Source organism: Lycium ferocissimum, chromosome 12 (assembly GCF_029784015.1).
Source record: "Lycium ferocissimum isolate CSIRO_LF1 chromosome 12, AGI_CSIRO_Lferr_CH_V1, whole genome shotgun sequence".
NCBI classification, from domain to species: Eukaryota; Viridiplantae; Streptophyta; class Magnoliopsida; order Solanales; family Solanaceae; genus Lycium; species Lycium ferocissimum.
This window is the reverse complement of record NC_081353.1, coordinates 46734222-46749341: the sequence shown is the minus strand read 5'-3', so window position 1 is coordinate 46749341 and position 15120 is coordinate 46734222. Positions and strand designations below refer to the sequence as shown.

Here is a 15120-nt window from a genome sequence, read left to right as displayed (position 1 = left end):
AAGTCAAAAATAACTTTTTATTTCATACAAATAATATATTAAATCTTAAACATCCTTAGTGAAATCCATGACTTCGCTACTCACTGATGGAGAGATTTTATCCCTCTCACAACACTTTAGTGCTAGTTTCTAACTTTGTAATGAGGCGTTGTTGTTGCATACGTAATCAGGGATGCGATAAATAAGAAAAGACTGGAATAATCATTTTTCCCTTTTGTGGAATAAAAGTGCACTAACTAGTAGGACAATTATTAGATATTTCAATATGATAAGGATAATTTGTTGCCTTCATAGAAATATAGGTTAGTACAGTACATGGAGAAGTTTTTCTCTTGTCATAAATTACATATTGTTTTTTTGTTTCGACGGTCTTTACATATTCTCCTTTGATAGTAAAATATAATTAAAAAGAATTACGGGCATGACGACTATTAGAAGGAATTAACTTTTGCATTTTAATTAAACTATACATTAAATTAATTATTGTGGTTGGCCCTTGGCAAAGTAGAAATAGACTTGTACATAGAGATAGGAAAGTCACTACATTCTGTGGAACTTTTAGTGTGATATATTTTCCTTTTAACATAATAGTTATAAAGAACAAAAACATTTACCAAAGAATTGGTTGATGTCATTAGATCTAAAGGTCGCTAAAGCCTTTAGCAAGATTTATTATTAGGGCTAAAGTTTGGTATTGCGGTAATAATTGATTAGAATATAATTAGCGGTAATTAAGTTATTGCCGCAAATTAATTGCCGCTAAAAGCATATTTTGTTGTAGTGAGTATGTTTATGATACATGTTACCAACTACGTACATTACTACCTTTTCACATTTATGGCGGATTTTCTAGCTGAGAATTAATGAGGGTATCCACAAATTTTGGAATGTGAACGGCAGGTTGAATGAAGATGTACGAGTCAGATATTGTTATTAAATATAATTATAAATATAGACATCTCTATAATGATGTTAATTGTTTGTCCAAACATTGTTTGTTATTATTATTATTATATATATATATAATGACATTTAAACTTTAGATCGTACTCAACTATTATAGACAAAAAATTATACATAAATATTTTATATATTTTAGTTCTATACAAAATACCTTATTATTACAAAATGTATTACAGAACACATTTTATATATTTTATTTCTATACAAAACACCAAAGTTGTAACTATTGCTTTAAGTATGAAAATAAATTAGTAGAAACGGAAGTCAGAATTGAAATTTAATAAAATCAATCGGAATTGATCAACATCATTACAGTGAAAGGCAAATCAATCAATAGTTGAATCAAATGGCTTGTGTAAACAAACTAAAAAATAAACATTATTTTTGTCAAGCTTAGCCAAAGAGAGATTAGTAAGTGGGGTAGTAAGTTATGAACGGAGGGTACGAGGGTGAATTGAAGAAATGGCGGTGGGTAAACCGAGAGAGAAAAGCTAAAATGAAGTGGGACCCATAAATGTCAACTTGTCAATTAATAGAGAACCTCACACAAGAACGACATGTCATATCTCACACACCATAAAAAAGTTATGGACTAATTACAGTTGGATACTAGTCGGTCATCTAGTTAACAATATTTGATCCAATTGTTATTTTGTTACCGGATTTAGCCCATAAAGAGATGGTTTGTAAGTAATGACAACTGTTGCAATTAAGTACTTTTTGTTCATTTGCATAACAAATGCCAAGGCTCTCTAGTCTGTATTGGATAAACTCGTTGGCTGGGCGGAAGGACGGTGACTTTACAATATTAAGTGTTAGATCAGTGACAATTGAAACTGGTTTGCACTGATTTAAGCAGCTGAAAAATTGATGAAGAAAATAATTTGGTTCACCTTTGATTTTGTGCATAATAACAATGTAGATACATCTTTTATACATAGTTATACACCGTTTATTGATGAATATACAGAACATGTACATCATTCATACACTGCATATACAATGTGTGTGTATATAATGCATAATAGCGTATATGTACTGTATATTGATGTATAAAAATGTATATACAGCATATTTTAAAACTGGATAATGGAAAAATGATGCGGGGCTGCTATATAAGGTGTAATCTATTTCTTTGGACAGTACATTTACGTAAGAATCCCAAGTTAAATAGCACAAGACACAGTAAAAAGACTAGTTAATGTCCAGAAATTAGTATTTCTGTAATTAGTTAATTAATTCAAGTCATTCACAAGAAGAAGAAGATAGTGATAAAAATAAGAAAAAATTTAACTTTTAAGTAACATCTGAGCAACAATAAACATCCATTAAAATAACTTTTCTGTTATTTCACCAACACAGTGCACAAAACTACCATTATACCAATTACCGAGTAGGGGTATATAGAGAAAATCGATAAATTAGACCAAATTGATAAATTACGTTAATTGAAAAAAAAAAATTAATGGGTTGATAAAAAGGAAAAAATTCTATCATAACTAATTTGATTCGATTTTAACTATAAAAAAATAAGTCAAACTAAGACAAACCAACTCAACATTATATATATATTCATTTTTTTAAAATTATTTGTATGCAAAAATATTTATTATAATCTACTTTGTAAATATATGTTTCTAACTTTGTATAGTTTTTGTTTCTTAACAAGTTTACACCTCTCATGTTTTTGTTGTCTCCGACAACAATTTACTCCCTTTTAATCAAGTTTTTTATGGCGTTATAATGGATAATTTTATGTGTGATTGATTACCAGGAATTGAAGTAAATATGATTGTATGAAATAGTATGAAATGTGCATCATATTTCACAAAAAGCAAATTAATTTTGTTATAAATTGTTTTACATCGAACCAAGAAAAAATCAAAAATTCAAAAAAACCGATAAAAACTCGATTTTATAGATTTGATTTTGTTTATAGATATAAAAGACAGACATAATTAATTTGACTTAATAAATAAAAAATCTGAATCAATCAGATCTATTTATACGTACCAAGCATCAAATGAAAATTATAAATATATGCATGAATATAATAAGAATTGGGTGTAAAAAATTATGATTAGAAAACCAATCTAGCTAGATAACCAGACGATAAAACAACGAGAGTGAAATAAATAGAGAAAAGGAGGGTCGATGAGTAAAAGCGGAGATTGGAGAGAGAAATAGTGCTAATTAAGGATGATGAGAGATAGTCATAGAAGTAGGACCCATACCCTTTTCTTTTCAAAAAAAAAAAAAAAAAAAGTTACCCTCACATGTCAAGTAATACTTGTGCCTCACCCATCATAAAAAAATTCAGCGGTTTATAACTAGAGATGAATTTATATACAAAAATTGGGTCACGTGAACCCATGGTCACTGGACTAAACTCGATATATTATGTGTATAATTCTAAAAATATATTTAGTATTAACTAAAGAAATGCATGGTCAAATTGGGTTGAGTGGAGCACTGTTGGGGGCTGAGTTCAATTCCTCAAGGTTGGGGGATCAAACCCCATCCGTTGCACTTTTTTATTTTATTTCTAAAGCTTTAACTTTCCTTTTTTATATTATTTCTAAACCCTTTTCTTCTTTAGTGCTAATTACCCAAAAGGCAAAAACGTTTTCCTTTCTTATATTACATCTAATTATTGTTTTTCTTTATTTCTATTTACCCAAGTTCCAAAAGGCAAAAGAAATCTGTTGCACTTTTTTGTTTTATTTCTAAAGCTTTAACTTTCCTTTTGCATATTATTTCTAAACCCTTTTTCTTCTTTAGTTCTAATTACCCAAAAGGCAAAAACGTTTTCCTTTCTTATTCTTATATTACATCTAATTTTTTTTTTTTATTTCTAATTACCCAAGTCCCAAAAGGCAAAAGAAATATACTTAGATGAAGCAATGATGGATTCATCCTTTTAAAATTCTGGATTCGCCTCTAGTTGTAACGCATCTCTTCCAAGTACTCCTGCTACAATTTGGTCAGTAAACTAAAGTCCTTTATATATCCATCAATTTTCGGTGATTAATTGTTTATATTTCGTATCTAGCATATTAACCATTTGGTATTTTTAGTAACACTGTAAAATAACGGATTGAGGATCAAGTTGTTAGATAATAGGGTGAGATTATTTAGCACTTATAGATCGGACAATAGGCATGCATAATCATTTCTCGACTTGGTTCATCATTGTTTAACCCTTACACCTGTTATTGATGGTAAATGATAAGTTTCCTTAGGCCGGTTGTAGGCGAGGACCCATAAACTCAAAATTCTAATTCCGCCTCTGTTCCCATCGATCTGTTATATTTTGTCACTAGGGTACCCTTACAAAATAATCTTTCTTCTAGTCATTTCAGATTAAGAAGGTGTATCTCTAAAGGGTAGACTCTGAAGATAATAACTAAATTAAATTGTCGAGTTTAATCTCTATATATAATTGTAGTAATTATGTTTGTGCCATAGTAATTGAATCTTGAAATGTCTCTAATTAATTGCTTTCAACGACAAGCAGAGGTGCTTATTGTTCAAACCATCAACTCGTCAAGCTTGCAGGTATTTATTTTATAAGCTATCTTAGTTTTTAGTTAAAATAAATATATTTGTTAGACATTCAAGAATAAACAAAATGTTTTGCTTGACATACATATGTCTCATTCTCATGCATCGTTAGCCGCTTTTCAACATTTCTTGCCTTATTTCATGAGATCTAGAAGCACTTCTGCAACTTTCTCTCTTTTCTAGCGCTTTTTTTTTTCTTTTCTTTTTTTACTTTGTTCAAAGGGCAATGAAGGCCCTCGCAATGGGGGAAAGGAGAGTGGGTAAGCGGGCTTTGCTAAGAGAAGAGAGAGAAGGAAAAGACCGATGACGGAAAGAAATTCTTCCAACCATTTTTATCAATAAAAAAAGGAAAATAAGAAAGGGATCACTCCTCTGAATACGCGACAAGACCCAAAAATTGAGAAAAGGAAAGAAAGAAGAAGTTGCAAGTTACCTCAAGTCAATGCTACTTTTTCTACACGTGTAAATTTTCTAAAGGTATGCAAACCACTAGAAGTTTTGTTGATGCATGCATGATACAATGAATATAACGTTATGAAAAAACAAAATAGGAATTAGCGACAGAATCTTTCGTTAACCTATTTAGTTATGGATTTGTGTTCATCGTTAATATGTTTGTTTGCCAATGTACTTCTGTGACACAAAAATTTAATCTGTTGCAAATCTTGCAACAAATTAGCGATGAATAATATCTGTCTTCAAATTTTACGACAAAAAATTCGGTCTTTATTTGATGAAATGTAGAAGCTTCCAGGAAACGAGTTTTGTGGATTTTTTTTGGGTTTTGTTGGGGTTGGGGGGCAGGGGCGTATGTAGCACATTGGGTGGGGTTCAATTGAACCCCAAACTTTCGACACGGAGTATAAATTTATGTGTAAAAATCTATCAAAATTGCAATAATAGTAGACATGAACCCCATAACTTTTAAATAAATGGTTTATATGCTAAGAATGTTAAAAGGTTGAACCCCTAAAGTTTAAATCCTGGATCCGCCTCTGTTGGGGCGGGGGGGGGGGGGGGGGTTACAAAACGAATGTTGTGGATGCATGCATGCATGATATGATGATATTATAATTCTGAATTACAAAATTTTCTGGTTTTTATTACTTGGTTAGAAAGACTATGACATGGCTAAAACTAGGCAAGTATTAGTCAAAAGGCATGCAGATGTTAAGTTCATACTTAACTGCTACTTTACTTATTGGCTTCTAGACAGAAATTATACAATGCATTAAGACAAAATAAAACTTCAAATATTTGTGAATTTTTTCTGAGTAAATTCTAATAAGTTGGATTTTATAATGCAAGGTGTTTTAGGTGTTTGGAAATTAAAGTTTTGACGTGATTGTTAGTCAATAATCCAACATTCTGGTACAATGTATCTTGATAATTCTAGCGCAAGACAAAAAATATCATTTTGGACCTTTTTTTGGGACTAAATTGAGTTCTAAATGGTTCAAGAGATAATGAACTGTTGAACCAAAAGAAAAAAGAAAAAAGAAAAAAAGATCATAAACTGAAAAAGGTAATTATAAAAATAAAATAAAAATTAAAAAAAAAAAAAAACGATCATAAACTGAAAAAGGTAATTCTAATAAGTCTTTCCGTACTATTAAGCACTGGACCAGAGAATGGTGACCAAGTTAAAAAAATAAAGGGTGTGAAAGGAAGGATACTTTTTGTAGTCATTCTGAAATTTAGACTTTACGTCAATTGATTATTTAACCTTAAGAAAATAGTATAATATTTTGCTCAAATTGTAAATAGTAACGGGCATTAATCACCAATGATTGTGGTGGGATAGATAAAATTCAATCACACAATCAGATGTCTCGAATTTGAGCTTTAAAAAATAAAAATAGATCGATTAGCAAGTGCTTTCCCCTTTTAATTGATAGTATACAACACGAATTCTAATTAAATTTGATCCCAAAGCGGATGCATGCTGGATCCTGAATGGGAAACCAACAAAATAGAAATACAAAGCCCGTATGCTATTTGTATGTATGGATAAGTAATTAATTATAGTTTATCAACTTGTAATAAATAGCTATGTCATTTTTAAAGATAGAGGTCAATACACAATCATATACCCAAGACAAATTAAACTTACACGTACTAAGTGAATGATTATAGGGACAACACCTCCTTAATCAAATTCTCATTGAGATCATGATAACTGGTGGGAGAAAAAAATATTTAAAGCTAAAAGAGTACAATAGTTGCAATTTTATTCTATGCATGAAATTAAATCGTGTATAAATCCCAACCTAATTAAAGTACAAAGATTTAGATACTGCCTGGACTTATAAGTCTCCTCTAGGGTCTTTCAGTTTACTGTATCTTAATTACACCTCACCCCACAAGATTCTGACTTCTCTTAGCTGTCGTAATTAGTTTGACTATGAACAAAAGCCAGATAATTTAATTAACCTCATAGCTGTGCTCAAATAAGGAATCATACATGCAATTTGACTTTGTTAATACAGTTGTATTTGTCTCGACGTGGACATATATGGAAATTTCCTCGTTTCTGCTTAATTTCTATCCTTGAAGTTTGCAAATAATACAAAGTCTGAATTATTTCTTTCCTTTAATTTTCACAAAAGAAGCCTCTATTTCTGGGTCTTTTTTTTTTTTTTTGAATTTAACTTATACCAGTGGTGTAAGAACTTTTATACTATCCGGACACGTGCAAACTGTTACGGTTACGGATAATATTTTGTTCTAACAAGCGCTACTAGGTAGTCTTTAAAGTAAATACGTAATCTTCACCATCAGTGTATGTGGTATAACTTAATCCATAGTTTAGAGTAGTCTATATAATCCCATTGGAAGTTTTAATTTGTCAATTTATTTATGATATTTGGTCCCCCGCAATAGGCCAGAGTAAAGTTGCATACAATAAATTCTTGTGGTCCTATCCTTCTCGTTGCTTTTTTTTACATTGTCCTTAGCTCCTGAGTAGGTCTCAGAAACACCAGGTGTCCAGGTGTCTGCATAAATTGGGGACCCACCAAATATCCTTGTTAGGATTGGATGTCTGGAATAATGCGGAATTAACAAAGCAGTCAATTAAAGACAATAACAAAGATAATAGGAGACAAAAATTTAATGTGGTTCGGTCAACTTGACCTACATCCACAACCAAAATAGAAGCAAATTTACTAACACCAACGCATACAAAAGAGAGTACAAAGCAACAAAAGAGAGTACAAAATTAGAGTAATTAAATACTCTAATATCCCAAAAACCTAAGAGAATAACCTCAAAAGATCACTCCAAAGAAGGGTTCACACAAGTGTTTCTCAACACAACTCTCTTACAAAGTACTTCCTATAGAAGAACACAAGCTCAACTAAGTTTTTCTCAAATTGGTGTGTTTTCAAATGGAGAGAAATGTCCTCCTTTTATAAGGGCCTACTTGGATGAAAGTTGTGGAAAATGAGAAATGATAAAAAATTCATCATCCCCATAAAGCAAACTTTGGCTCCAAGCATAATATTTCACTTGAGAATATTAAAAATAAGGCCATATTACAAATCTCCACTTTGGCCTAATTTTGAGTAGTATAGTAATTTTGCTCCACCTTCTTCAAAACGCCCCAAGAGGCAAATTTCAAAATTTCATGATGTCAGAATCAGACGGATCTCCGTCTGATGTCGAAACAATAGCAACACCTGTAATAGTAGATCCCAACAATGTGTACTACGTTCCAGACTCACATGCCTTCATAACCACAAATGCATCTTGAGAAACTTCAAGAACTCCACCTCCGCCTTCATCCATAAGAAATGTGTAGAGCTTCTATGCCAAGTAGAGTATATTCTCTACTGTCCTTTTCATATACAGGTCTTCCCACATGCCTTTAGCAGTGTTCTCCGAAGCTACTTCACGCATTACATCATCAGAGAGATTTAGTATGATACTAGATCTCGCCCTTTTATCAAGGCTAACTGTAACACTTCGTAAACTTGAACTACGTGTGAATGTGTAAAAATCTAGTATTAAGATGATATTATGTCGATATGAATCCATTCTTGATGAATTCGGGTGGAAGATGGTCGTTTTGAAGCCAAACCAACTAGTGAAGTTCTTAAGGCCTCTTAAATTCGCCTAAGTTTTGAAAGGTCTGTCTTCTAGGCGATTTTTATGAAAATATGTTACGAATTTGGAAATACTTCCTCAATGAAAGTTGTATATCTTTGAAATATCTTTCCAACGGGAGGTCGGCCATCCCAAACGGAGCTACGTACAAGGAGTTATGTCCATTTTACTGAATACTGTGCAGAACCGACACCCGTCGTATTTTCAGGCGCGTGGGGGCGCGTACGATGGCCCCGCATCGCGAGCCAATCGCGCAAATCTGAGTATTGAGCTGCAGAACACTGCGCAATGGTCCCGCATCGCGGACCCATCGCGTAACGGGTCGGATTTAGGTCAAAAAGTCAGGTTTACGCGTTTTCGAGTTATATTTAAGGTTTGGGGTTTATTTCCCCGACCCCATTCACGAAAATTTACCCTAAAGTCAATAAGAACAAGTCCCAAGCCTCAAGAACCACACAAGGTAAGTGATATCATGATTCTAGGTTGAATTCAAGTTCCTAATCCCTTTCTAACATGATTTTATGACCAAAACCTAGGGTTTACAACATAATTCTTCCCAAAGTGATTCAAGCTAGGGTTTGGGTGTTCTTCATTAGAAAAGTGATTTGTTAAACCTTGTTTAACAAATTAAGGTATGTCTCCCTTTTAAAAACCTTATTTTGGATGAATGTCTCTTTTGAACATACTATTTCTATCGGTTTTTACGAACTCTTTGGTTGTGATTTGTATGTCTTTTTTAAATCATTTTTGACCATAAAGGTGATTTGTATGTCTCTCTTTTGAAAACTTATTCTGAATGAAAATCACTATTTGAAACTATTGTTGGAAGTATAAATTTTATTCAAGATTCTTTAATGAATGGGAGGAAAAGTAATCTTTTCATGTTTCTTGAACCCTAATTCATGTCTAAATGGTGGTTAATGTGTGTGAGGGGACAAACCCACATTAAACCTATATTGTAACAAACCCTATATATATGTATGAGATATTATGAACGTTTTCTTCTACGAGAGATGCTTATGAATGCTAGTTAATAGTTGGTAACGACATTCTCATTGATAAATTGGGACATGAAAATCTTTGTAAAGAAGTTGTACGTTTTCAAAATATTGATTGGAATGGATTACTCTTTTGAAATGGCATAATGAACTTTAACGTTAAATGATGGTGTGACTATTCTCGAGACAAGCTGTGAGTCGGCTTCTATGCCATGGACCTTGTTGTTATGTTTGCCTTGCTATTCGGGAGGAAGAGTAGCCACTATGGATCCTAGTGTATTAATTGCCTTGCCATTCGGGAGGAAGAGTGGCCACTTCCGGGTTCGCTACCTGGGGTGTATTAATTGCCTTGCCATTCGGGAGGAAGAGTGGCCACTTCCGGGTTCGCTACGGGGTGTATTAATTGCCTTGCTATTCGGGAGGAAGAGTAGCCATCGTGAATCCATATTCCGGTGTATTGCGCGATGTTGTTGATATTGAGTTGGGCCTATATGGGCGATTGTGATGTCCATCTTTATTATGGAACGATATTTATGCTGATCGATTTAAAGCATAATTGAAATTGGGATTTTGTACGGCTTTATAAAGCGTTCAACAAACGTATTAAGAATCATAAAGTCGAATGACGCTTTTTTTTTTTACTATCCTTTCGGAATCGATTTCTTTATGTGGTATTATATTTTATTTTTATATTACTCATTGTCCCCGAGGGCACTCACCGAGTACGAAGTACTCGTGCATACCATTCTTTTTTTGATGGTATGTTAGGTAACGAAGGAGAGCGAGGTTCGTGATACTTCGTGCGCTTAGGAAGGACTTGCTATTGTCGCTTATTTGGCGAGCCCACACGTTCATTCGTGGGACACCCTATTATTTGTTCATTTATTATTAGTTTTTGGGTCGCGTCCCGATGAGTTAAACTATTACCTCTTTATCCTAGAAGCTCCATAGTATACATCCTTGTGGGTAGTTGTTGAGTTTTGTTAACTCTTGGGCATCGTCGCGTTTGATTAACTTTTATGATATTAAAGACTTCCGCCGATTTAGTTTATGTATTCATGATTTGTTACATTTAATGTATAAACCGTTGAGGCGAATGTTGAACTCAAGGGTTCAAGTATTATTATTATGTTGTTTAGGTTCTTCCGATGTTGTTTATGACATCGGATGCCGGTCACGTCTAGGGTGGGTTTTGGGGCGTGACACTAACAAACTCCTCATTCTTCATTTTTTCTGATTTGTTCTCCTTTCCTTACAGCGCCATATCTGAACCATCTTGAACCAGGATAGCTTCCATTTTCAACTGCCACATTCCGAAGTTTGCACTTCGGTCAAATTTTTCAACATAAATTTTTGTTATCGTCATGATGACTACTAGAACAAAACCCGAATTTAACTAGGCTCTGATACCAATTTGTTAGGATCGGGAGTCCGGAATAGTGCGGAATTAGACAAAGCAATCAATTAAAGACAATAACAAAGATAATATGAGACAAAGATTTAACGTGGCTCGGTCAACTTGACTTACATCCACAACCAAAAGAGGAGCAAATTTACTAACACCAACGGATGCAAAAGAGAGTACAAAAGTAGAGTAATTAAATACTCTAATATCCCAAAAATCCCAAGAGAATAACCTCATAAGATCACTCCAATAAAGGGTTCCCACAAGTGTTTCCCAACACAACTCTTACAACTACTCTCTATAGAAGAACACAAACTCAACTAAGTTTTTCTCAAATTGATGTGTTCTTAGATGAAGAAATAACATTCCTTTTATATGAGCAAAACTTAGAGCCCAAATTCTATAATAAAGAAAATAATAAATGGTCAAATTTTCTCTACCACATAACCATGCTTTGGCTCCAAGAAATATTTGTGACCAACTAAATTGGCCCATGCCAAATAAGGCCACACCTTACAAATCTCCACCTTGGCCTGATTTTGGCCAATATAGTAAATATATTTGTTAGGATCGGGAGTCCAAGATAGTGCGGAATTGGACAAAGCAGGCAATTAAAGACAATAACAAAGATAACTGGAGACAAAGATTTAACGTGGTTCGGTCAACTTGACCTACATCCACAACCAAAAGAATCATATGTAGAAAACAAGTCCTTGTTGGGACACATATGATACGAACAACCCGAATCTAAAATCCACTCATCGTTAGAACTAAAATTATTTTCAACTACTAAGAATATAGCTCCTTCAATCTCATCACCGCAAACACCGCTTGAAGAATGTCGAATCCCCGTGCACATTTTTCTTTTCTTCTTCTTTTTTCAACTCGGGACGATGACGCTAACTTAATGTGGCCCTTTTTATGACAATAATGGCACACTAAATTATTGTATTTGGACTTTGCATCGATTTACTCCTAACAAATAAACCGGCCTTTGATTTCTACTACCTTCTCCAGTAATATCTCTATCTATCTGATATTTAGATTTCAGCATAGATTTGATTTTTCTATAAGACATAATTTCTTTCCCATAAAGTATAGTATCTCTAAAATGCTTAAAAGATTGGGGCAGGGAACATACTAATAAAACGGCTTGATCCTCTTCCTCAATCTTAACGAAAATTCCTCAACAGATGGAGAAAAAAATGATCATGTACCTTCACAAGGTTATAATACCTAGACCCCACTTTGCGGGATTTCACTGTGTTGTATTCTTTTACTTGAATTTCAAAATCTAGTTCGCTCCCAGACTACGTGTTCTTTGGACCCTTGGCCCGCTTACAATTTCTATATTTCTATCCAAATGTTTCAGAAGATAGATGTATGAGTTAGTAAAATAGAATAGCAAATGAATACTCCTTTGCCATATTCATAGCCATAATGAAAATTCCCCAACAGATGGAGAATAAAATGATTATGTACCTTCACAGGGTTATAATATGAGAATGAGTTGTTATCTGTGAATACAATAAAATAGAGAAAGGCAAAATTTTGAGAATATTCATCTAGTAGTGCCAAGCATCAGCTTATTTTCGCCAACTTTCGAAGAAATCCCTGGCTCTCTTCCTCATGCGTGTGAAGGCAACAAAAGCACAAGCCAGAAGCCATGGAGGGATACGGCCATCAGAGAGATTCAATTTTTTTGCCCACTCTGGAGGGTCTCTTATCACCAGTAATACTATAAGTATGGTTACCACAGCAACCCCGACCAATATCCTGGTAATAGGTTTGATTAACGAGTCCTGAAAATCAAACAAATAATCCATTACAACTCATGCATATGCATCTATTCGTCTATTTTAATGAACACCATGTGAAAACACGTGAAATAAGCGAAAACTTGCACACGCAAGGATCATCAATATGCTTGAGAATGCCACACTAAAGCCGTTTTATGACATAATTAGAAACAAGAACATGTGGCTAAGCTTTTGAACTTAAATCTCTAGCGGATCATGGAAACGACATTGCTCCTTCAACTTCTCATAGTTTACCCAATTTTATGTGACCACAGGAAAATCAGTAATACCATACCATCAGACTTGAATGTCTTTTTCTCATATTCTTTTCTATCAGACCATCAGATTTTCATATCTTTGCAGCTACACCAGAAACTGATGGCATTTTCAAAAAGCATCACTGACAACATGAAATGGACTCTGCAGCTTAAGAGGCTTTTCGTGACAGATTCAAGATATATAGGTGACATCAGATCATGTTGTTACAGCTTGCTTACAGAAAAGATTAAGAAGTTTCAAAGTGCTCTTTTGGTAGTTCAAATTTGACATTGAAATGGTAAACTTCATTACTCCAGTAAATTAACATTTTCCCTCTTTGCCCAGAGTTCATCTCACTTTCACTTGTGAGTTCTGGTGTTAACTGTTAATACTTACTACTTTAGAAAAATGCTATCACGCCATAAAAAGAATCTACAGGGAAAAAGGAATGTAGTAAGACTACAGATGCGTTAACAGGAAAAAAGAAAGAAACGAAATAGACGACACTTGGATTCAGAAATACTTTTTTGACTCATTAGGAAAGCGGAAAACTAGAGCAGAGAAAGTAGATGGGCATAAATAAAACTCTATCATCTGTTTCCACATCGTCGGTGGATAGTCTTAAATCTAGCTCTATGCCAATCAAAATAATAAGCAAAGTATTCAACACCATTTTTTTCCATGTCGATAAGAAATATTCAACTCCATGAAGTGTACAAGCACTTAATTTCAATAGATTCCTTCAATACCAGATATTGTAATCTAAAGTATCATTTTCCCACAAGAGTTCCACTCCCAGGTCTCAAGAAAAGCTGTCTGAATTTCATTATATCTATAGATGCACATTAAACGCACAATGGAGCAAACACGACTGCAAGACCATTCAAATGGACTCTTTGTCACAGAGATTGGTTCCAACGCCAAAAGAATTTGGAACGAGCAAATGACATTGACCAGGTCCATAATCTCACGGAATTTCCAGCAGGAAAAAGACCAGTGCTCTTCGGACTAATTGTAAATTGTGCACCAAAATACTAAGCTACTAAAGGTTGGAGCATATATGGGAAGAAACCATCTTCATGCTCAGCCATCAAATTTATAAAGCTAACTAGATTATTTGAACAATAGAAAACCATAACTTAGAGCAGCATCTAGAATACTGAGTCCAAGCAATAGCTGTTTTGCTTTTTAGCTTTACATTCATCAATCTTTAAGCTAAAGAATAATAAAATCTACTGGGCCATAGCATCCATCTCATGCCTAACAACATTCCTATTTCTTGCTAGTAATATTTTGGTCACTTTATATTAAAAGTAAGTGCTTTACCCACAACATTTTTTAATTGTCACAAACGTTCATGCTTTACAAAATTCTTAGCCTTTTTATGCTCATGTTAAACAAATATAAGCTTAGATCCTGTCAAATTTTTACTCAGGACAAATAACTTTTCTTTAACTAGTACATTTTCTAAAATTCAAAGATTTACAAATATAGAAAATATGATTAGCAATAATTCTGAAATTTATAAAATTTATTTCGCAGGAGTTGAGAAATTATCATCACATTTCACACGAATAATTAAATATTACCCTTGTATTCCTGATTTGGTGAATAAAAATCCATGTTTTATCAAAACACTCACAAACATCTTTTTATAATTGTAAAACACAACTATCAAAGCCACGAATAATAAATTGGTAGACTTATCTTTTGAAAGTCGCGACATTTTTTAATTAAAAATAATTTAAATGATTTTTAAAAATAATTGTATATTTGTGGCATTTGTGTAACGTCGGGGGTATATTGCACCTTTTCCCAAAGACTAAGACATGATGTAGCTAATATATCATGTAATAATTACCCAAATAAAGCGGTAAAAAATTAAATTTACCTTAGGCTCTCCATCAACGTAAATCTTTGACCCATCACGATAAGTAATTATTGACCGTCCATTACGTGGATTAAACCGGATCGGGACGCCCCGACCCGTATCAAGCTTAAATGCATAAACAGATTTAACCCCGTA

At 33.5% G+C, this 15120-nt stretch overlaps 2 protein-coding genes across 2 annotated transcripts in view; both read right to left on the bottom strand.

Annotated features, from left to right (window-relative positions):
- The window catches only part of LOC132039377 (probable WRKY transcription factor 51), a 34354-nt gene extending 26038 nt beyond the window's left edge, over positions 1 to 8316 (bottom strand). The window contains exons 1-2 of the mRNA XM_059429867.1: positions 8240 to 8316; positions 7474 to 7570 (exon numbers count right to left, since the gene is read on the bottom strand). Coding sequence (XP_059285850.1) covers positions 7474 to 7570; positions 8240 to 8316 — 174 coding nt within the window. The remainder of the gene's footprint in view (positions 1 to 7473; positions 7571 to 8239) is intronic.
- Positions 8317 to 12425: 4109 nt separating this feature from the next.
- Positions 12426 to 15120, bottom strand: LOC132039376 (uncharacterized; the record flags this gene model as incomplete). The annotated part of the gene is made up of 2 exons (XM_059429866.1): positions 12426 to 12839; positions 14986 to 15120. Coding segments are annotated over 2 exons (351 nt in total), but the record flags the coding sequence as incomplete, so codon positions are not given.